The sequence below is a fragment of the Asterias amurensis genome, chromosome 8 (genome assembly GCF_032118995.1).
Source record: "Asterias amurensis chromosome 8, ASM3211899v1".
NCBI classification, from domain to species: domain Eukaryota; kingdom Metazoa; phylum Echinodermata; class Asteroidea; order Forcipulatida; family Asteriidae; genus Asterias; species Asterias amurensis.
The window spans coordinates 17,907,589-17,929,545 of record NC_092655.1 but is presented as its reverse complement, the minus strand read 5'-3'; the positions used below and the strand labels follow the sequence as shown (position 1 = coordinate 17,929,545).

The 21,957-nt window shown below is 38.9% G+C and overlaps 2 protein-coding genes across 2 annotated transcripts; both read left to right on the top strand.

Moving 5' to 3' along the window:
- The first annotated feature begins 716 nt into the window (after window positions 1-716).
- On the top strand, window positions 717-5,320 carry LOC139940706 (uncharacterized). The gene is made up of 2 exons (XM_071937073.1): window positions 717-1,007; window positions 3,192-5,320. The coding sequence occupies exons 1-2, from the start codon at window positions 987-989 to the stop codon at window positions 4,209-4,211; spliced, it is 1,041 nt and encodes a 346-aa protein (XP_071793174.1). The 5' UTR covers window positions 717-986; the 3' UTR covers window positions 4,212-5,320.
- A 5,424-nt stretch (window positions 5,321-10,744) lies between these two features.
- Window positions 10,745-15,319, top strand: LOC139940749 (uncharacterized). The gene is made up of 2 exons (XM_071937119.1): window positions 10,745-10,886; window positions 13,596-15,319. The coding sequence occupies exons 1-2, from the start codon at window positions 10,862-10,864 to the stop codon at window positions 14,744-14,746; spliced, it is 1,176 nt and encodes a 391-aa protein (XP_071793220.1). The 5' UTR covers window positions 10,745-10,861; the 3' UTR covers window positions 14,747-15,319.
- Window positions 15,320-21,957: the final 6,638 nt, after the last annotated feature.

Below are 21,957 nucleotides of genomic sequence, written 5' to 3'. Positions count from 1 at the left end.
CTCGTCGCTATCTAAATACGGACTCCGTAAAGTGAAGTGTTCCGTCATTTCGCCGTTATTTTACGAACTCTCCGTATTATCAATTATGCTATCTAGCGTAAATACAATCGAACCAAATTTTGCCAAATACCTACACATAATAAACTGACATGTAAGTACATATTATTTGTTATTTCAGCCACAACCGTGTACACAATGTACAAACCCACGTTAAAGGACTTTGACATTTTTTTCCGGAATGAATTACAACTTTTCTGGTAATTTTGCTGGAGGAATACCGATCTGTCAAAGTCCCTTATGAAAAAAGAACCCCATAAGAAACATTGCATTTTATTTTAACTGGTGTTAACAATTACAAAAAAAATTATACAGTGTAGGCTTACAACTCAAAGAACGTAGGCCGGCAAGATATGTAACCCCCCCCCCCCCCGCCCCAACCTCCAATGATGGGACGTTTCTCTCCCTCCACCCCATACCACTCACCACTACATCGCCATCATAACCCCACTCCAGCTACGGTATTCGGGTTTTACACGGCATAATAAAAGTCAATAAGATAAGGCAGCCGAACCCTATTGATCACACTGTGCGGTCGCTAAGGTACAATCGATAGGCGCGTCCTCTAAAACTAAAAAAAGAAGAAAACCCATACCGAATAATGTCGAAGCATAGAGAGCATAGTTCGATTTCTTGGTACCCACTCGCCCTCAGTCGGCCCCTTTCTGTCACCCCCACTGAGAAGGTACACTTCTGGAACGCCGCTGTCAATAAGATATGTCCATTACACCGGTTATATCTCTGTCAAAAACCTCTCAAAAAACAAAAGTTTCATGTCTTTTTATAAAAGATACGAGATCTGAAGTCAATCAATTTTAAAGTCAATTTTTGAAATTACTGTTTGAGGGTAGAATGTTTGATCGCGTGTGTCTGCTGATTGGGATATCTATTGTGTATTTGCACAGTGTGATGCGTCTGGGTGTAAGGCCATGGTGTTAACCGCACAAAAGGTAAGTTTATGCACATCGTATGTTATGAATTTGTCTCATTTTGGTTTTTTACATGGGCTTACAAAACATGGGGCTTTTGTAGATTATACAGCTGCAAAACTTGAAGTTATTTGTCTGGTAAAAACACCATCAATGTTAACTTATTTATAATAAGTTTTTACGCAATCTTTGCAGTACAGAAGTAGGCCCTATTCATTTTGTTGGGTAGGTTGTTGTGTGTGTTTTCGTCCGTGCCTCGAATTTATTATGTTTTACGAACTCCATTTGTGACCGCGAATTCAAAAAGAATATACCCTCATAAAATACGTTTTAAATGAATATGCATCTTCCACTACTGAACATTATGAAATATCTATCTTTTCAAATAGTTTTACTAAAATACGGTTTGTCGTGGCATTGCCAAGCAGTTACGAGCAACGGACTCAAGCTCTGGTGTTTCTGATCAGCAGAGTGTGGGTTCGATTCCTGCTGGTGCAACTTGTGTCCATGATTTGGCAAATCGCTTTACCATAATTGCTTTGGTCTTCAGGGGCGGGGGCGGGGGGGGCATTAAGCCGTAGATCCCGTGTCCTAGGATTTTTAGTACACGTAAAAGAACCCAGGACACTGTTTATGGAAGAGAAGTGGTACGTAAACCCATATGTTTCTGGTTCACTTAGCAAGCAATGTAATACAGGACTCCGAAGGCTCGTGAGCTACAGTGAATTAAGGCTCGTGAGCTACAGTGAATTACATTTACTTCAGTTCAGTTCTGTTTTTTTATATATTTTTCCACACACACCATGCACATTATACAATAATAGCAAACATACAGTAGCTCTAAACAGGTTACATAGCAATACGGGGCATAATTGGTTTCATTAACAAATATCCAATAATATTGCAAGCTATACATGCAACATAAAATGGTTGCGGTGTTCTGCCTACAACAGCTTAAATAAAAGCAGGAATACCATTCATGAACTGTTGAGTTGTTTTGTTTTGTTATGCCTTTGATTAGATCGTCATCATATCTTTTAATGTTTGTATCGTCTAACATACGATGATTAGAGTAATCTTCATAACCCGAGTCAGGGGCGTGGCTACTGGGAGGTAGTGATGCATGGGAGATGAGTAGGGGGGGGGGGAGCTACACCAAACTTAAGTATTACCTTAAATGTCTTTGTTTTCGGTATACAAAAACATAGCTATTCCCGTTCATTTACTGTGCCTTTTAGTTTGCTTATCTTTGTAACAATTTCTAGTGTAAATTTAGTAATATAATAAGCATGCTCGACATAACAAATTGACACTTTATGGTCAATAAGGGTTGAGTTGAATTCAATCGAATGAAAGTAAGACTGGAGAAGAGGGAGACATTGATTGAAACCATAGAGTAAGCTGAAACTGACTGACTTCCATGTTTGTCTGTTTACTTGTTCAATTCCCCCTCCCCGCTTTACATATAACATAGGTCTACATGCCTTGTAAAAATGTGGGGCAAGGTGGGTCTTTGTTAATATGGCGTAGCCCTACTTCCAAATCCCTTTCAAAACCCCGATTTATTTTGCAAGCCGCTTCAAACTTTCCGCTCCACCAGTTCCTTTATACACCAATACACCACTTTAAGCATTGTTAAAACTACCATGGAGGAAAAAAATATTTTCTTCCTCCATGAAACTACCAAGGGCGCTTTGCTTCACAACTTGTCAAGCTTCAATTTGTTTTAAAACCCGCACACTGGGGCTTGAATTTCACACACACAAAAAACAGGCCCCCACGGTGAAAAAAATATATGTGTCTATATATTTATACTTTTTTTGTCTTTAGAATGTTACGGTGGAAGGGGGATTTTTATAGTTGCCAAGATATTGTCATAAAAACACCCACGCTCAATAACTCTATTTTTGGAGAATACGATAGTACAACGACACAAATATAATTTATAAACCTTTGACATTATTTTCAAAATGTGCATCTTTGGTAACGTCTCAAGTCTTGTAGCAGGTCACGTGGTAGGTGTTTTGAAAAACCGCAATAGTAGAACGTACTGTCCGTTTCTGCCGGATCGACCTTTTCTAAATTGTAGAAACAAATTGTCGCACTCCGACCCAATGTACATAACTTGTACGAAGACAATACATATTTAAACGAGATAAAGAGTATACCATTCACACATACATATTTTGTGTTTCGATTTCATAGATTAAAAGTGAAGATGCTTCTTTTGAAGAGTTGCAAGATGTGCTCAGCAATTCCATGAAACATAACCGTCAGTTAGAGTCCAACCACCGACCGGTGACGCTCCCATCCCAGTCAAGGTCACCGTGCTCACCCACTGCCCACAAGGGTTCCTCCATCTACCATCTCACACCGTCAACCCACGACGTCATGTCGCCTAAGACAAACCTTCCCGCTCCATTGGAGGCTATGAGCAATGTTCTGATCCACCGGGAACCTGGGCTCCCAGTTATCGACGGCTCGCGGGGTAGTGGGGCACTCCGACCGGCCGTAGACCACCATCAAGCGAAGCACGTCACAATGCCGCCACCACCGGCGAGGAGCAACTCCAAAAGAAACTACAGTATCCTCCGGAGCAGTGTATCTGACAGTTTCCTTCACACGAGGGTTGAGCTGTTAGAAGACGCCCTAAATACAGGGACTGAGCCATTCAGAGGTGTAGTGCCGTCCAGTCGGCAGGAAAGCCGGCGGAGGCCTTCGACTCCGATCGTTGAGAGCGCATCAAAGGCCGTGCTCGGGGCAAGAAGGCAATTACGAAAGCTGAGCCTAAGCGAGCAAGTACAAACTAGAACAGACTACGATAAGAAAACTATGAAAGGGTTTTCAGATGCGAAAAGGAAACAAGCGAATAGAACGATACCTCAAATGGTCCACCCAAAAGGAAACAGAAGCCCCAGATACGAGGATGTGAACGATCTGGTGAAAGAAATTGAGAACGGATCATTTTGTGTCTGGAGAGAGAAAACGCGTAGTCTTCGACGCGCTAGTCAGACGTCCAGTAAGAATACGGACAGAGAGAACCCAACAGTGACAAGGGAAGACGGTAGGGAAACCATGGCCTCAACTAAGCAGCCTGAGCAGAAAACGACTCGAGAGGAGACTGTCATAAGACATTTGAACTACTGCAGCTCGAGGAAGACTAAGCAAGTTGTGAACTGGCTCAAAGAAATTAACAAGCAGGACAGCTTTGAGGTTATTGAATGAACCGAGATCCATACCATATCTACAAATTGGACGGGGAAATTATGTCAGTCTTCACAAGACATTATGCATGGGGCATTCATGACCTAGTGGTTTAAGATCAGCAGAGAGTGGGTTTGAGTCCCGGTTGTGACACTTGTGTCCTTTAAGCAAGACATCTAACTCCGTCCTTCGGATGGGACGTGAAGCCGATAGTCCCGTGTGTTGTAAGGCACGTTAATGAACGCAGTGCAGCAGAACAACACTATCATTTGAACCTTTTGATAGCCCACCGGTGTTGCAACCATTATACCGAATAGAACCTTAAGTTAATTATACGCGTTCGGTTTTAGCCAACAAAAATGTGAAACCATTTAGGTACTATCCTCAAACAGGCTCGATCGACATGTTCTATGACCCTTTATGCAGTATGACTCGTGGACTCGGAATATCTTCAACGGTACAAAAATACTGGGGCGTCAAGGTGTAAAACATAACCATCAACCAAAACAATTGTACAAATAATAATTAATTTCATTAATAATTATGATTTTGCCAAACTATGTATACAACTTCCCGAAAGGTTTTATTACTCAAGTTTTTGTTGTTTAAGTATGAAACCAACATTCGAAATTGAGGTATACACGTTTTCCCAACGTACTGCACACTGCAGTAACCAATTACAGTGGTGTAGTATTAACTTATCATTAGTGGAATCCACACAATGTATTCTGACAATTAATCATTTAAATATAAAAGATATGCCATACATAATTCGTAGTGTGTTTATTTATTTATTGATAAAAAGCAAAACTTGTATTATTTATCGAGATAAATTTAATCATTGTTATAAACATGTCGGTCTGCTCCTCTCAAAGAAATACGGGAGCCCCCTACGGTGTTAATCAGTAATTCCATATCGAAATAAAGTTTGATAACGATAACTTTTGGTGGGATGATTTGGTTATTAAATTTTCAATAAAGAACCCACAGCGGGATTTAATGTGTTTAATCTGTTTTGGACTATGGTACTTTATAAATCAGATATTATACAGCAATGGGTGTCTATATAACACATGATCATTGTTTACATGTCCGGTGGCATTGCAGTAGAGGATAATAATGTTAAGTTCTGCTCACTCCATTTTTCATTGGGAGGGGTCTTCACTATGTTTAATATCAAAGTTAAAACAAACATAAACACAAATGTTGTTTAAATATAAACAATTAAACAAGTACCACAAATATTTGTTAAATATAAATAATTTATACATTATTTGGAAACAATGTGATTTCTTTTAGAAGTCCCCATTTTTAAAACCTTAACGTCTGATTAAGATCACTTGGAAAAGTTTGAAGTCAACTCACCCATGTCCTGTAATAGACTCGTTCGCTGTCCTTTTGGGTGCCTTTTCAACCTTGTATTTTCCCCCGGGTAAGGCCTCGACCTGAGGGCCTGGTTCTGGCCCAGTGACCCCATTGGTCCTGAGGTGGTGGTCTGGGTCTGCAACCCGGATCCTTGAGAAGCCGCTGAAGAGGAACTCTGTATCGGGAGATGGGAGAGAGTCACTGTCATCGTCAACTGGTTTAAGATAATCAGGGCCTATGGTATAATAATGTTACATTTGCACTGGGGACTAACAGATACACTGGACACTATTGGTAATTGTCAAAGACAAGTCTTCTCACTTGGTGTATCTCAGCATATGCACAAAATAACAAACCTGTGAAAATTTGAGCTCAATATTGGTCATCGAAGTTGCGAGATAATAATGAAAGAAAAAAAACCTTGTCACGCGAATTTGTGGGCTTTCAGATGCTTGATTTCGAGAAAATTTTAGGTCTCGAAATCAAATTCTCGTAAACTACGCCACTTCAGAGGGAGCCGTTTCTCATAATGTTTTATACTATCAACCTCTCCCCGTTACTCGTTACCAAGTAAGGATTATGCTAATATAGTTACCATGAGTGTCCACTGCCTTTAAGAATATCTATTTTGGTTTTACCCTTACACCGATATGAGTAAGCACTGTTCACTCAGTTCTTTCCCAATTCCTGTGAAAAAAATAATAATAATTACAGGCAGTCGAACCAAGTGTTTGGGTGCCATTGAGTGGGGGTATTTAGGAGGATATAGGAGATAGAGTTTCCCATTAAAGGCACTGTTTTCTGACTTCAGTGTATCCCAGCGTAATGCATACAATAACAAATCTGTGAACAATTTGACTAAATTGTCATCTTATAGTCGCAAGAGAATAGTGGGAAAAGGGTATAATTATTACCGGTACCTTTTGTGATAAGTTTCATCTGTGGTGGATTCCAGAGTTAAAGGTACACTCGTCCTAACCTATAGGACTAGCCTTAAAGGAACTGGACCCTATTGGTAATTACTCAAAACAAATTTTTGGCATAAAAACTTACTTGGAAATAAGCAATGGGGAGCTGTTGATAGTATAAAACATTGTGATAAACGGTTCCCTCTTTTCGAGAAAGAAGTAATTTTCAATGAATTTGATTTCGAGACCTTAGAATTAGATTTTGAGGTCCTTGAAATCAAGCATCTGAAAGCACAAAACTTCGTGCGACAAGGGTATTTTTCTTTCATTTTTATCTCGCAACTTCGACGACCAATTTGAGTTCAAATTTTCAAAGGTTCGTTTTGTTATGCATAATATGTTGAGATACACCAAGTGAGATGACTTGTCTTTGACAATGACCAAAGTTGTGAAATCGACCCCTGACTCAATATAGATTTGCTTATGGTGTCAAGCAGACCTCACCTAATTAAGAAAATATGGGTTAAATAAAAAGAAATGGCAGCCATTTTGAATTTGTCTGATTAGGGCACAATTTCCCCCATACTGCCCCCACTTTTTCAAATCGATAGAGAGAATCTATCGGTATCGATCAACTCGAGGAGGGGTCAGAGAGGGTCGAATGTGCTTAAAGTTTATTTGCATGTAACGGGGCACCGTTAAGACTTAACGATCGAAGATTAAGAGTGCCCGAAGACGTAAATGGGTTACTGGAGCTCTATCTTTTGTTAAAATTTGAAATAGGAACGGACGCCATTTCGGCAAGCAAATGTGTTGTTCTATCATTGGCAACCGTGGTAATAAGTTCGCTCAGATCTAGTGTTGCATGGAAAGCAAAGGGTTGCTTTCTGAAATGGCGTCCACAGTCGGTTTTAACAATTCAGAGTTCTGCATGTTGCATCTTCTGTGCTCTATAATATTAGCTTAAGATTGAGATAGGTCAATAATAGTGATATTATTGATATCCCGGGGGATTATGGCCGATCGGGAACCCTAGGGTGGTGCATCTCAACTGCAATTGCATCTAGGGCAAAAATGGTAATGTTAAAACAAAGTATATATTTTTTAGAAGTCCTACAGCATTTAAACAGCAAAGAGAAAGGTATCCATTACTCTATAAACAAAAATATAAAAAAAAATGACCATAACAACTTACGTGGGACCATTTTGACCTCTAATGTTAAGCTATAATTTGCAAAAAGAAATATAACTTTTTACTCCAAAGTAAGTTACCGTAAAACCTTCTTGGTTCCTTTGACCTCTAATGAATGTTGAGGTTAGATTTGCAAAAAGAGAATCCTTATGGCCCTGGGTACACCCCCACTACAAATTCCCTTAAAAGCAGTGGACACAGTTAGTAATTACTCAAAATAACTATCAGTATAAAACCTTACTTGGTAACGAGTAATGGGGAGAGGTTGGTAGTTTAAAACATTGTGAGAAACGGCTCCCTCTGAAGTGACGTAGTTTTCGAGAAAGAAGTAATTTTCCACGAAGTTGATTTCGAGACCTCAAGTTTACAACTTGAGGTCTCGAGGTCTCGAAATCAACCATCTAAACGCACACAACTTCGTGTGACAAGGGTGTTTTTCTTTCATTATTATCTCGCAACTTCGACGACCAATTGAGCTCAAATTTTCACAGGTTTGTTATTTCATGCATATGTTAGATATAACAAGTGAGAAGACTGGTCTTTGACAATTACCAGTAGTGTCCACTGTCTTTAAATTGCAATGCAAAATGCTAAATATTCAAACATAATTTCATCAAAAATACATTTAGGTCACAATATTGGGCACATCTTTGTTTACACTGAAACCCTTTTTGGGACTCTCAAAACTATCTACATTTTTTGTTTATGAGCTCGCTCTCTGTTCCTTATTCGGCGAGATGTCTCCTAAGGCCTTATGCGAAGAGTGTGTGTATACACAGCGCCATCTCTTGAGCTAGACGGATTAGAAATATAAAGTGGTCGATAAGGATTAATCTTCCGATCGCAAGGATTATCGATACATTCTATTGTACGTTCCTTTAATCCATCGGGATCAATGAGAAAGGACAAACTAGATCATGTACAGCCAACGTGTTGGGAGGTTGTTTGGATGACATAACATAAGAATTGTTGTAAATATGTACATAACCAAAATAAAACACAGTTAAAGGCAGTGGACATTATTGGTAATTGTCAAAGACTAGCCTTCACAGTTGGTGTATCTCAACATATGCATAAAATAACAAACCTGTGAACATTTGAGCTCAATCGGTCATCGAAGTTGCGAGATAATAACGAAAGAAAAATAACCCTTGCAACACGAAGTTGTGTGCGTTTATATGGTTGATTTCGAGACCTCAAGTTCTCTAAACTTGAGGTCTCGAAATCAAATTTGTGGAAAATTACTTCTTTCTCGAAAACTATGGCATTTCAGAGGGAGCCGTTTCTCACAATGTTTTATACCATCAACCTCTCCCCATTACTCGTCACCAAGAAAGGTTTTATGCTAATAATTATTTTGAGTAATTACCAATAGTGTCCACTGCCTTTAAAGTGTGAGTGGGTCCTCAAGCATTATACCAACCAAGAACTTTTCCTTATTACTTTTCAATTTCAATAGATTCACTTCTCTCCCTTTAAGTTTCATATCATTAAATAATTTATGCGGGATTGGTAAGGATAAGTGTTTTAATAGTGGTTCCCCCAAATTTAGTCTGAGACCTTACTAATGAAATGAAGTGAGAATCGAGAAAACTATAATATATGAAAACATGTTGTTTTTTTATTGTAACAAAAACACATGCAATCGCCAATTTCTGTATTTACAACCGAAATGTGTTTACAGCTCTTCTCAGAACCAAGACTACCCAAACGAGATTTACACGTACATCTGAGCAATATGAATGACTTTTTGTTTCTCCTGACTCACCCAACAGCGGATTGTGCCTCATGTTCAAAGGTAAATTTTATATGCGACTATTTAGTCAGCTCTACTAATCTTATATTTAAGACACTGGACACTATTGGTAATGTCAGAAAGACCAGTCTTCTCACTTGGTGTATCTCAACATATGAATAAAATAGCAAACCTGTTAAAAGTTAAACTCAATATCGAGTTGCGAGATAATAGTGGGGGGAAAAATACACCCTTGCCGCACGAAGTTGTGTGCTTTCAGATGCTTGACTTCGAAACCTCCAAATCTCATTCTGAGGTCTCGAAATCAAATTCGTGGGGAATAACTTCTTTCTTGAAAACTGGCAACCTCTCCAATTACTCGTTACCGAGTAGGATTTTACGCAAATAATTATTTAGAGTAATACCAATAGTGTCCACTGCCTTTTGCGAGAGCCATCTTGTTGACGTCACGTCAGCAAAACTTACACAAGAAGACTCGACCTGTTGGTGACTTTGGTCTTGTGCCAACTCGTTGAGTCCATTCACAGTGGACTGAGTTTGTATAAAAGAGTTGTGAAAATGTTTTGTTAATTTTCAGCCTTCAAAAAACTCAAAGTACGCTCTGATACTGTAAATATAATTACAGGAATTTCGTACACAAATCAGAAGGTTTGTGCACTTCAATATGAAATTTACGAAAAAGTTGTTATTGACAAAAAGGTATGTTTTGTTCTTCTTTTTGTTGAAGAACAAAATTATATCATCATCAACCTATTACTGAAATTAGTCTCATAAAATAAACGTCAATCAAATATTTACTTTTGAAAGTCTGATATTTATGGATTATTTATTTTTTTACATTTGGATCTATTTGTTAGTAATTTGTCATAAATTCACTCATGCTGATGTCCTTTTGTTTGTGTGTTTAGTTTGTTTCCCTTTGCCTCAAGTATTGCTCTAATCCAGTGTTGATCCTATGTAAACACACTTGCTTTAATAGTATTTTCAATCAAATTATTAATTCAAGAAAACAAATGTTATAGGAACGTGCTTATCATCTCAATGATAAGGTCATACCATCAGAACTACCGCCTCCAACTCATAAATAACAAAACAGTCATCTCCTTATAAAAAGGGGAAATTGCCTTTAAAGCAACTCAGCACAGAACCAAAACAAGAGCCATTGTTACCTTTATGCTAAATTGTAAAAAGACCACTGTCTGTGATGATAAAGACTAATCTTATAAGAACGTATTGTAAGTCGGATCGAGCTGTTACTAATCGATAGTTCCTTGGTAGCCCGTAGTTTGGACTTTACCCCCCTGGGCTCACAGTTCGTCGCCAAGGGGTTATGGACGACGGTTCGCCCCACCAGACTCAGGCTCGCTGCTCTTCGCCTTTTTTTCGAACACTGAAATGATCGTTTTTGAAGAGTATTTCACTTTAATATTTTAGATTTCACTGAGACACAATGCACTGGAAGAAACACTCAGACGGTAAGTAGCAATCGAATTTATTTCTTGTACAGATTTATAACTTCATGAGGTTTTTTTATTTTGGTGATGTCTTCGTACCACTTGCATATTTTATGCGTGAAATAAAATATGCATCAGATAATCCTGGAACCACAAAACCTATTAGAGAAACGTAACTTTACGTTTTGGGGTCATCATCCGAACGTATTAATACGTCATTATAATGGAGTAAATTAAATTTATCAAATTATCGGTTCCTTACTTTAAGGTCTGTCATTACCCCCCCCCCCCTCCCCCGCCCCAAAAAATTATAAAAAAATAAAAAATAATCTGGGATATAGTGCGCAACAGATCTAATGAGTTGTTTTGCCCTATGCGTATTTACTAATAGTATTAACTAAAAAGATCGGCAGTATAAAATATACAGTACAATAACAACGAAGTCACAGTCCTTGGCAGATTAAATGTAAAAATATTTGCCGTAAAATTTAAGACTCACGTAAAATAATATACACCCTAAACGGCAATCAACTGTAAGATAACAATGGTTGGTTTTAACCGAGACAAAGGTATTAAGTTTGTATATACGTTTTATAATGGATGTATAAAACTTTAAACTTTATTTACAAAGTTACGATAATTGTTCTGCACAAACAGACTGCCAGTTAAATCGTCGTAAACAAGTCTGTGAAAATGCCAAAGGTTTGGATCACGCTGTATGCCATTAACGTCAACCTTTCAACCTAAGTGTTTTGATACAAATGGAATTTAATCTGTTCCAGTTCGATTGATTGTTTAACAAATGAAAAATCCTTCCTGTGAGGTCTAACAGTAGTTGAACCTTTTGTTCAAATTAAACATAAAAAAATAAACATAACATAACGGATTGGTTTCTTATATTTTTCACTCCGAAAGCTCAAGGATAATACTTTTTTTTGAGAGATGTTAAATTTGTATCGGAATTTCGGTTTTTACCCATACACCGATGTGTGTTAGCACTGTAATTTCTCGAGTCCTGTGAAACAAGTATCACAGGCATGTTACTCTGGTGGGATTCGAACCCATGACCCTTGCAATTCTAGAGCAGTGTCTTACCAACTAGACTACCGAGGTTGCCCGGTAGCTAGAGGCAGTTCGAATCCTATGTTTTAGCAGCAGGTACCGCAACGATTTAAGAGATGTTAAATTTGCATCGGGGATAAAGAATATTATATTTTTTCGTTTTTACCCATACACCGATGTGTGTTAGCACTGTACCGGTATACTCAATACTGTTGATTTCAGTGTTCACTGTTATCCTGTCTTGGCTACACAAAATCTCTATAAAGGACCACCAACACAGTCAGGCGGTGATTGCTGTAGCAAATGTGTAAATCTCTGTTGAGATAGTGTTGGTTCTGATGATAACCTCTGTTGACAACTCAACGTTCTATCAGTACGGTGTGATGGTCTTCAGGAGGAGAGAGAACACACTGACCAAAACGACGATTGGTCAAAACGAAATATGATGCTACCACAAACCTCACCTCACCTAATTACACTCCAATCATGGAAAGTTTCAAGCCCTACTGGCTACAAACAAGATTTTTATGTTATTGTTCCTTCAACAAACATATAACTTCATTTGAATAATTTTCAAAGATTGAGTGAATTATGGTTAATCTATTATTTGATTGCAAACATTCCTCGCCGAATCCAACGATTCAAAAACACCTGTTATGGTTGTATCTACGAGTGAATTGTTTACCCTTAACCATGCGTGAGGATCGAGCCAACCTTGGTTCCTTTGCCCCGGCTCTCCTATTTGAATCATGTTTGACGCATTACGAGACAAATAATTTGTGGCATGTTGTTTTTTACTCTTTACAACAAAATCCCCCTTGCAAAGATGTCTTTGTATGGTCAATGTTTTCCATTGCTGTATAACACAGCAATGTGCCCCCGCATTTTATATTATATACATGTTTTATATAAAGAAACAGAATTGAAAAGGCAGAACAAAAAATTGAATACGCCAACGACTCGCTGTCGTGAAATTTTACATTAGTCCGGAAAAGAGCAAGCTTGGGTTCCTTTGGAAAGGGGAAGAAAGGCACCACCAAGAGAGGAGGGGTTACACTATTGATACATATTTTCATGAAAACAAAATCAACAATGTTCAGTTTTACAATCAAACCCACGCTTACTATTTTTAGTATTTTATTTTTTAAAAGCTCACACACAAAAATTATTACATATTTTCGAAAATACAGATAGGGGGGCGAATATTCAAAACAAAAATCACCTATCTCATATAGGGCCTACTGCACTTTTCGTGAAAGGTAGTTATTGTTTAAATTTTGTTTTTCAAAAGGTATAACAAATTTCCACGCTGTTACTAAAATTTGCAGTGCAGATATGTGTTTGTTTTTGGTGTTGTTTCAAACTAGTCATTTGTGTTTTTACGAAATAAGGCAAAATAAAATGGTTTGTTTTAAGTTTTATTTCTATTTTTTTTCGGGGGGGGGGCGGGTGTTTAGTCGGGGGAAAAAAAATATATTGTTCACGATCTCAGACGATACAAAAAAAAACAGCCGGTTGTCTTTTTTATTAAAGTGTCGGGCGGTCATTTTTACAAAAAGGGCACCCCTCCTTCCCTTTTTTCAAAAGACAAGTCGCTTAACATGTCTGTTAGTCTTCTCCTAATTTAATGATGTCATTTTCTTCTCTTATTGTTTCTGATTGATGCAGGTCTTTGTATCGTTGGACTCGGAGGAGCAGGCGGCGGCATTCAACAGAGCTACCCAAACCCCAGAACGGTCTTTACTCCCCGGAACCCTGGTCGACTCAGCACCCTCAACAACAGCCAGCGACTCTTCATAACTCCAACCCCGACCAGGAAGCGATCTCAAACCCATCCAAAGTCTGCCCCAAGTAGCAGTCTGCCAGATATCTCAAGAGACAGGCAGCAAGCCGAAATCGGCATCCACGGCACTGCCAAGGCGCTCCACCACAACTACACAAGCCCCGTGGATGTGGTCGCATCAACCGCAGCAGGAGCATGTCCAGAGTGGGTTGCTACGTATAAGATGAACTCTTATGAGTCCAAATCAAACAAACCTGAGAGGGTTTCGTCCTCGCCGAGGTGTTTTTATACGCGAGAAACTGGACAGCCGGCACTACGGACGCGGTCGGCAGCACCTAGTGTCACTTCTTTGGGCGACCTTAGCGTGACTTCAGTCAGTCTGTCGTTACGGAGTGGATCACGAAGGAGCGGTTTAGATGGCGGTGGTAGCTCTACTGACCTTGAGAATCCACCAAATGCAACTGACGAGAAAGGAACCCCGCAGCGCGAGAAGACGGAACGGGGGTCGCCCAGGCGATCGCCCGGTACCGTCCACTCCAAGTTGTTCCGCATGTCACCGTCCTCTCTCGAACAGTGCGAGTCCCCATCCGTCCAGACAATCGACCTCGAAAAGGGTAACATTCAGTCATTCAAGAAGCTCCTTGTCTTGACGCACCTTCCGAATACATCGAAACCCGGGAAATCGAAAACAAACAGTGATCCCAGTATCACTATTAGTGACTCCCCTGTGACGTCATTATCATCGTCATCCAATGAGAGTAGCAGTCACCGAGACCGAAACATGGTGATGGACTTGCACCAGTTGTCTCGCCAGCACGCATCGAGACGAAACAGCAATCCATCTGCTATCGATACTCAAACACTCGAACCGGAATCCGGACGGACGATAACCGAGGATCGACCCTCGGATAAGGGTATGGTAAACCAGTGGTTGGTGACATGTCCGGCACAGGTATGGAATCGACCCGAGACGGACTCGATGAGGAGACAAATTGTGCTCAGTGTACCGAGTATCGAAGAGGAAGCAGAAACGTAGCAACCATTAGTATTTTTCCCCAAAACTTTTCAACTATTTGAATATGTCTCGATTATCTAAAAGATTGGAGAAAATTTGGGGTTCATAGTCTGAGCAATATCCACTATTTCAAGAAAGAATATTGTCAAAGAACTCGGTAAAGTACTGAGTATACAGTGCTCACAAAAACATCTGTGTATATTATGAGTAAAACCAAAATGACCTAAAACCAATGCAATTTTAACATCTATCAAATCGTTGCAGTTCCCGCTGCTAAAACATAGGATTCGAACTGCGCTACCGGGCAATCTCGGTGTCTGTGGTACGACACTGTTCTAGAATTACAAAGGTCGTAAGTTCGAATCCCACTCGAGTAATATGCCTTTGTTTTTGTGTGTTTTTTTTTTCCACAGAGCTCTGGAAAGTACTGAGTATGCAGTGCTAACACACACATCGATGTGTATGGGTAAAACCAAAACAAAAGCATGCATTGTAATTATTTGTTCAATACTCTTCTACACAGCCTTGTCTCGAATATCTAAAGTCTAGAAAATTTCTTTGGGAAATAAAGGAATCGAAGTCCGCGCAACTGACCCCCCCCCCCCCCCCCCCATATTAAAGGGCATCTCAAATCAAGTTCATGCTTTCTTTTTCGAATTACATCGATCATGAAAAAAACGTGATTATTGGTAAGAATGATTATGATAATCTTTTTCCTTTTTATTATTGGCTTCGATTTTTTGTGCGACATTCTTCGATTGCTGTAGAAGTACTAAGGTTTGCAGCAGTTGAACATTATACGCAATTTAAGTCACATGTTCCGTCTGCCTATCTCTTAAGATTCACAGAAAACAATATTTTTGTACAAATTTGTAAATGACTATAATAATAATGTGCATAATAGTACATGGCATTCATTTTAAACTGGTATTTGTTTGCAAAGTTTGATTGATTATGTGTGTTATATGAATTCGAAAATAAACTCCTATATTTAATATAAAATTTAATTGTCATTGCATTTGAGGGTTTATGATTTCAGTTCGTTGACAAAATAAAGAGAGCATCGACAGTGTGCTAGATAGTTGAATTAGTAGAGCACCAATCAAAATATTTTTTTTTTTTTTTTCAAGCAATGATAATCCTGACAACTAATCATTTAAATGTAGTGTACACTATTGGTAATTGTCAAAGACTAGCCTTCACAGTCGGTGTATCTCAACATATGCATAAAATAACAAACCTGTGAAAATTTGGGCTCAATCGGTCATCAAACTTGCGAGATAATAATGAAAGAAGAAACACCCTTGTCACACGAAGTTGTATGCGTTTAGATGGTTGATTTCGACCCCTCAAGTTCTAAATCTGAGGTCTCGAAATCAAATTCGTGGAAAATTACTTCTTTCTCGAGAACTATGGCACTTCAGAGGTAGCCGTTTCTCACAATGTTTAATACCATCAACCTCTCCCCATTACTCGTCACCAAGAAAGGTTTTATGCTAATAATTATTTTGAGTAATTACCAATAGTGTCCACTGCCTGTAATGTTTTTTAAATGTTGATATTTTAGGTTAGCCGTTGGCTTTAAGATAGGTTCATCCAAAATGACTAACTGGCTAGACTCCATTAAGAAGAGTAACCATAATATGCCTGAAAATATATTGAACAAAATAGTTCTCTATTAGTGTGGGCACCCTTTCTCCTATATAAGCGCCCTCTTGTGAATCATCTTTCTTCAGCTAGTGTTAAAGGAACACGTTGCCTTGGATCGGTCGAGTTGGTATTTGAAAAGCGTTTGAAACCGTTTGTTAAAAATAGGAGACTTTTGGGACGCTTGGTGGCAGCAGACTTACCAGATAAAATCCATTGTTCTCGGTAATGTGCGCAGGCTCAGAACTACGTAAACAACGGAAATTTACCTGGTAAGTCTGCTGCCACCTAGTGCTCAAAATTCTCCCATTGCAAATGGTTAGATAGATAATTTAAAAGTAGAATATAATGATACACACAAACATGCCTCGAAATTGCACGGTTTTCCTTATACGTCGCGAAGAAACACGGTCGGCCATTTATGGGAGTCAACATTTTTACTCCCATAAACGGCCGACCGTGATAGTTCGCGACGTAAAAGGAAAATCGTGCAATTTCGAGTGATACTTGTGTGGATGATGATATTCTACTTTTAACATACCTTTCTAACCATGTATTTCATAACAAACGGTTTCAACTGCTTTTAAAAGACCAACTCGTCCGATCCAAGGCAACGTGTTCCTTTAATGTTGGTGACACACATGGGGGAAAATGGTAGCTCAAAATATGCAACAACTGACCAACCGAACGTTAACGTCACTGGACACTATATGGTTAACCGTTATTACTCATAAGAATGTTAGCATAAAAACTTACTTGGTAACAAGCAATGGCGAGCTGTTGTTAGTATTAAACATTGTGCGAAACGGGTCCCTCTTAAGTAACGTAGTTTTTAAGAAAGAGGTTATTTGGACAATAGACCCTGGACAATACTGGTAATTGTCAAAGACCAATCGTCTTTATACTTGGTGTATCTCACCATATGCATAAAATAACAAATATGTACAAATTTGAGCTCAATTGGTCGTCAAAGTTGCGAGATAATAATGAAAGAAAAAACACCTTGTCACACGAAGTTGTGTACTTTCAGATGCTTTATTTTGAGACCTCAAATTCTAAATCTGAGGTCTCAAAATCAAATTTGTGGAAAATGACTTCTTTCTCGAAAACTACATTTACTTCAGAGGGAGCCGTTTCTCACAATGTTGTTTACTATCAACCTTTCCCCATTACTCGTTACCAAGAAAGGTTTTGTGTCAATAATTATTTTGAGTAATTACCAATAATGTCCACTGCCTGTAATAACAGACTTGAGCTGAAGCCTTTTATTAATGTATCTGAAAGCACACAAAGTTGTGCAACAAGTGTGTCTTTTCTTTCATTATTCTCTTGATCCCAAACGTTCACAGGTGTGTAATGTTATGCATAATGTTCGGATACACTGGTCTTTGACCAAACGTGTCCAGTGCCTTTAAAGAAAGAATACGGTTAACTGAAGTGTGCGCAAATAATATGATTTATATTCAAGGGGCTAAGAGACAACCCTACAAATATTATTTAGTATAAATTGGCACTATTACCATTAGCAACGGCTGCTCTACGAGCTTGAAAATAGCGGCCTGTGTAAAACACGCCCTCTACGATTTAAAATTACGCCAGTTTTAGAAGCCTGCCCTCTGTTGTTTGTAACATTAATGTTATCCCTTGTGTAGACCTACTGCAGACCAATTGTATACTGTGTGACAGCTGTTGCTTGTTTGCAATGTACCAAGCGCATTACAGTTATTATTCTACTCTAAAAGACACTGGACACTATTGGTAATTGTCAAAGACTAGCCGTCACAGTTGGTGTATCTCAACATATGCATAAAATAACAAAACTGTGAAAATTTGAGCTCAATTGGTCATGGAACTTGCGAGATAGTAATGCAAGAAAAAAACAACCTTGTCAAACGAAGTTGTGTGCGTTTAGATGGTTGATTTCGAGACCTCAAGTTCTAAATCTGAGGTCTCGACATCAATTTTGTGGAAAATTACTTCTTTCTCGAAAACTACGGCACTTCAGAGGGGCCGTTTCTCACAATGTTTTATCCCCTTAACCTCTCCCCATTACTCGTCACCAAGAAAGGTTTTATGCTAATAAATATTTTGAGTAGTTACCAATAGCGTCCACTGCAGTATACTGCCCTTAAGTGAACATTTTTCCCGTTGAAGACAATCTAAGACAATCAAGAACATCTCACTTCAAATAAAACCCATCCCATACTTCTTCAACTTTTCTGAAAATTGAACAAATTAATATCCTACTTACAGCTTACCTTGCTCTTCAGCTCTTTTGCTCTCCCCACTCCGCCCAAATTAAAGTCTCCATCAAATTCGTGTTGCATGCAGTAAACACACGGTTCATGTTGCCACACACGTTCAATGTCTAAATTATCTGGCTCTATTATATTGAGCCCTCCTTGTCAACAAACTCTCAACAATCATATCAAAAGTTATCAGCAGCCGACATTGAGAAAATACAAGTTGCTCAGCTCTAGCTGTCTTGCGGTGATTCCCCTGTGAGCTACACACAAAACCTGCACACTATTGCTGTTTGTGGTATGCACTATAATCAAAACTTGTAACCCTATGAATAATTATAAACCCTACCTAGAGATCGCATCTCCTGCTTTCGCCCTCTATTGTGCTCTGTGTTCCTTCGAACTGCACTGGGCAGTATTGATGAATGTGCGGAATGTCTTTCTTGACCTTACCCGGGGAAACTATGTTGCCCTATACAAATACATGATGTTACCGCTAACGACAAAACAATGTACTCTCTGGACTGTATGTTTACTTTCAATAAAATCAAAGAAAGCATGGCATCTTGGATCGGACATAACGGTATGAAGAGGGGGGTTCAAAAGAGGATGATACCATGTTTGTATGCGGTTCGCCATATTGTGTGTGTGTGTGGGGGGGGGGGGGGGGGGCACAGAATCACAAGTTTGCTTATCCTGTTTGTTGGTTATCCTGTTTTCATCGAGGCAACAATTTCATGCTGCTCTATGAAATGTTGCCCTGGTCCGGATACGCGACTACGGCTAGCGGCAGGATCGCCACGCCCTCACGCTTTAAAATACTGAGAAGTTGAAGTCCTTAACAACAACTGTTGCGACAGGTTGTGTGTTCATTAGCATTTTCTTCATTTTGGTTACTTCAGAAACTGCATGTTTGCGTTACAAAACTACCAACATCACATTGACCTATAGTGTAGTATAAAACTTTTGCTACTTTGGCTAGTTTTGTTTACAAGGTTTGCTACAAAAATACCAACAACAGCTTCCGGGCAATTTTTGCTCAGTTCCGGAGCATTTTCCCCGTGTATTCACTTGGAATCAAAGGGGCAAAAAGGTTCATTCATCAGAAATACAAAATAAAAGTGCGCAAGTATAAAGCGCCATCCGGATATGCCGTTGTTCCGTGGGTAGTTTACAATAAGAGCCTGTTTCACCAGACACTATGACAAAAAGAAAACAGTATGGTATTGTCATTGTTAAGAAACATAGACTATTGTTATTTGGATTTAGCCCTTATTGTCCAGTATAGGTTCAACCAGCGGACAGGGTGTGTTATATCACAATAATATGTTGTTCATTAATAATAAAAAAAGGGTTTTATTTTTTCATTTATTTGTTAAATACATTTAATACTTAAAGGCACTGGACACCTATGGAAACTGTCCAAGACCAGTTTTCTCACTTGGTGTATCCCAAAATTGTTTTGCACAAAATACTCTCGAAAATTTTGACTCAATCGGACATCGAAGTTGCAAGAGAATTATGAAGGAAAAATGCTCTTGTTGTATAACATAATTTGTGTGCTTTCTGTAGTCTTTTACAATTTTATTTAGTGAGAAATTGACTCAAAACTACTTACTTCGGAGGGAGCCGTTTTATATCAACAGCTTTCCTTGCGTGTTACCAAGTCATTTGTTATGCTTAAAATTATTTTGAGTAATTACCAATAGTGTCCACCCCTTAAAGGCACAATTTTACAAAACTTCCACCGTGAAATTTACGGCACTTTTCCTTGCACTCTAGCTGTCAGGTAAAGTGCCGTAAATTTTACGGATATTTTTTAACAGTGAAGTGCCTTTAAGAGGTTGTCTAAAATTGTGCCATGAGGTTGTTGACTTTAAATTTGGACACTATTGTTACACTAGACCTCAAAATACTGCCGAAAAATCAACAGCTCGAGCTCTGCTTTTTTCGTTAACAAGTAAGCGTTTTTATGCTTAAAGGCTGTGGACACACTATTGGTAATTACTCAAAATAACTATAAACATAAAACCGTTCTCGGTAACGAGTAATGGGGAGAGGTTGGTAGTATAAAACATTGTGAGAAACGGCTCCCTCTGATGTAATGTAGTTTTCGAGAACGAAGTAATTTTCCATGAATTTGATTTCGAGACGTCAGATTTAGATTTTGAGGTCTCGAAAGCACACAGCTTCTTGTGACAAGGGTGTTTTTTCCCATTATTATCTCGCAACTTCGACGACCGATTGGGCTCAAATTTTGACAGGTTTGTTATTTTATGCATATGTTGAGATACACCACGTGAGGAGACTGGTCTTTGACAATTACCAAAGGTGTCCGGTGTCTTTAATATTATTTTGAGTAATTATCAAGAGTGTCCACTGCCTTTAATTACTAATTGTTTGATTGAACTCCCACGCACGACTCTACTTTGCTGCCGATCAACTTGTTTTGACCTCAAGGATGTGTAGGAGCCGGACGGGTCTCGAGAACAAAGGATGGTTCATAAATAACCCACCTCCAATTAGTGGAAATGAAGTACTTTTTGTCTCAGCGTGATGCCGCGCATAAGTGACTGTGACCTGCTGTGCTGTGCACATACCACGATGACACGATGTATGGTTGAAGCGTTGAAGGTTACGCGCCGTCAAAAGCCAAAAGGCAAATATATAGCTTGTTTTATTGTGGTGCGGCCATTTTGCTTTTTCTGACATGTCGTAGATGGCCACACCGTGATAAAGGTCTATTGCGGGCGTACCTCACATTTTATCTTAAATTTGCATGGTCCAACTTTAGCCCCCCAATATATTTTTTTTCTCTGTACGAATTTTGACAGATTTTCTTCAAATCAAAGCGCAAAAAATAATACAACAGTTGTCTGTATGTGCCACGGACAATATGTAGCTTGCAACTATTGGTGCGTACATGGTTGATTGTCTTGAGATAATTTAAAGATCGACACAACTTATTGTTACCTTTTTCAATACTACCCCAAATACTTTTCATAGTTGGCAAATTAACTTCGTGAAATACCTTAAACTGGTACCATATAACTTTCAAGACTGAATTCTGCTCTAGAATTGCAGGTGGTGGGTTCGAGTCCCTCCCGAGTAATATGCCAGTGATTTTTTGTTCACCCAACTCGGGAAAGTACTGAGTAAACAGTGCTAAAACTATGAATATACTATACAAAATATCTACTGACAAAAATATTAAATTTCGGGGTCAAAGCGACAAACGGGTCTAGCATCTGGTCTAGCAGGTGGTGGGTTCGAGTCCCTCCCGAGTAATATGCCAGTGATTTTTTGTTCACCCAACTCGGGAAAGTACTGAGTAAACAGTGC

Bases quoted from the DNA above. Each gene is read 5' to 3' on its own strand.
- LOC139940749 (XM_071937119.1), top strand. From the start codon at position 10,862: ATGCACTGGAAGAAACACTCAGACG. The intron at 10,887-13,595 runs GTAAGTAGCAAT...TGATTGATGCAG, and splicing joins CTGGAAGAAACACTCAGACG to GTCTTTGTATCGTTGGACTC.
- LOC139940706 (XM_071937073.1), top strand. From the start codon at position 987: ATGGTGTTAACCGCACAAAAG. The intron at 1,008-3,191 runs GTAAGTTTATGC...TCGATTTCATAG, and splicing joins TGGTGTTAACCGCACAAAAG to ATTAAAAGTGAAGATGCTTC.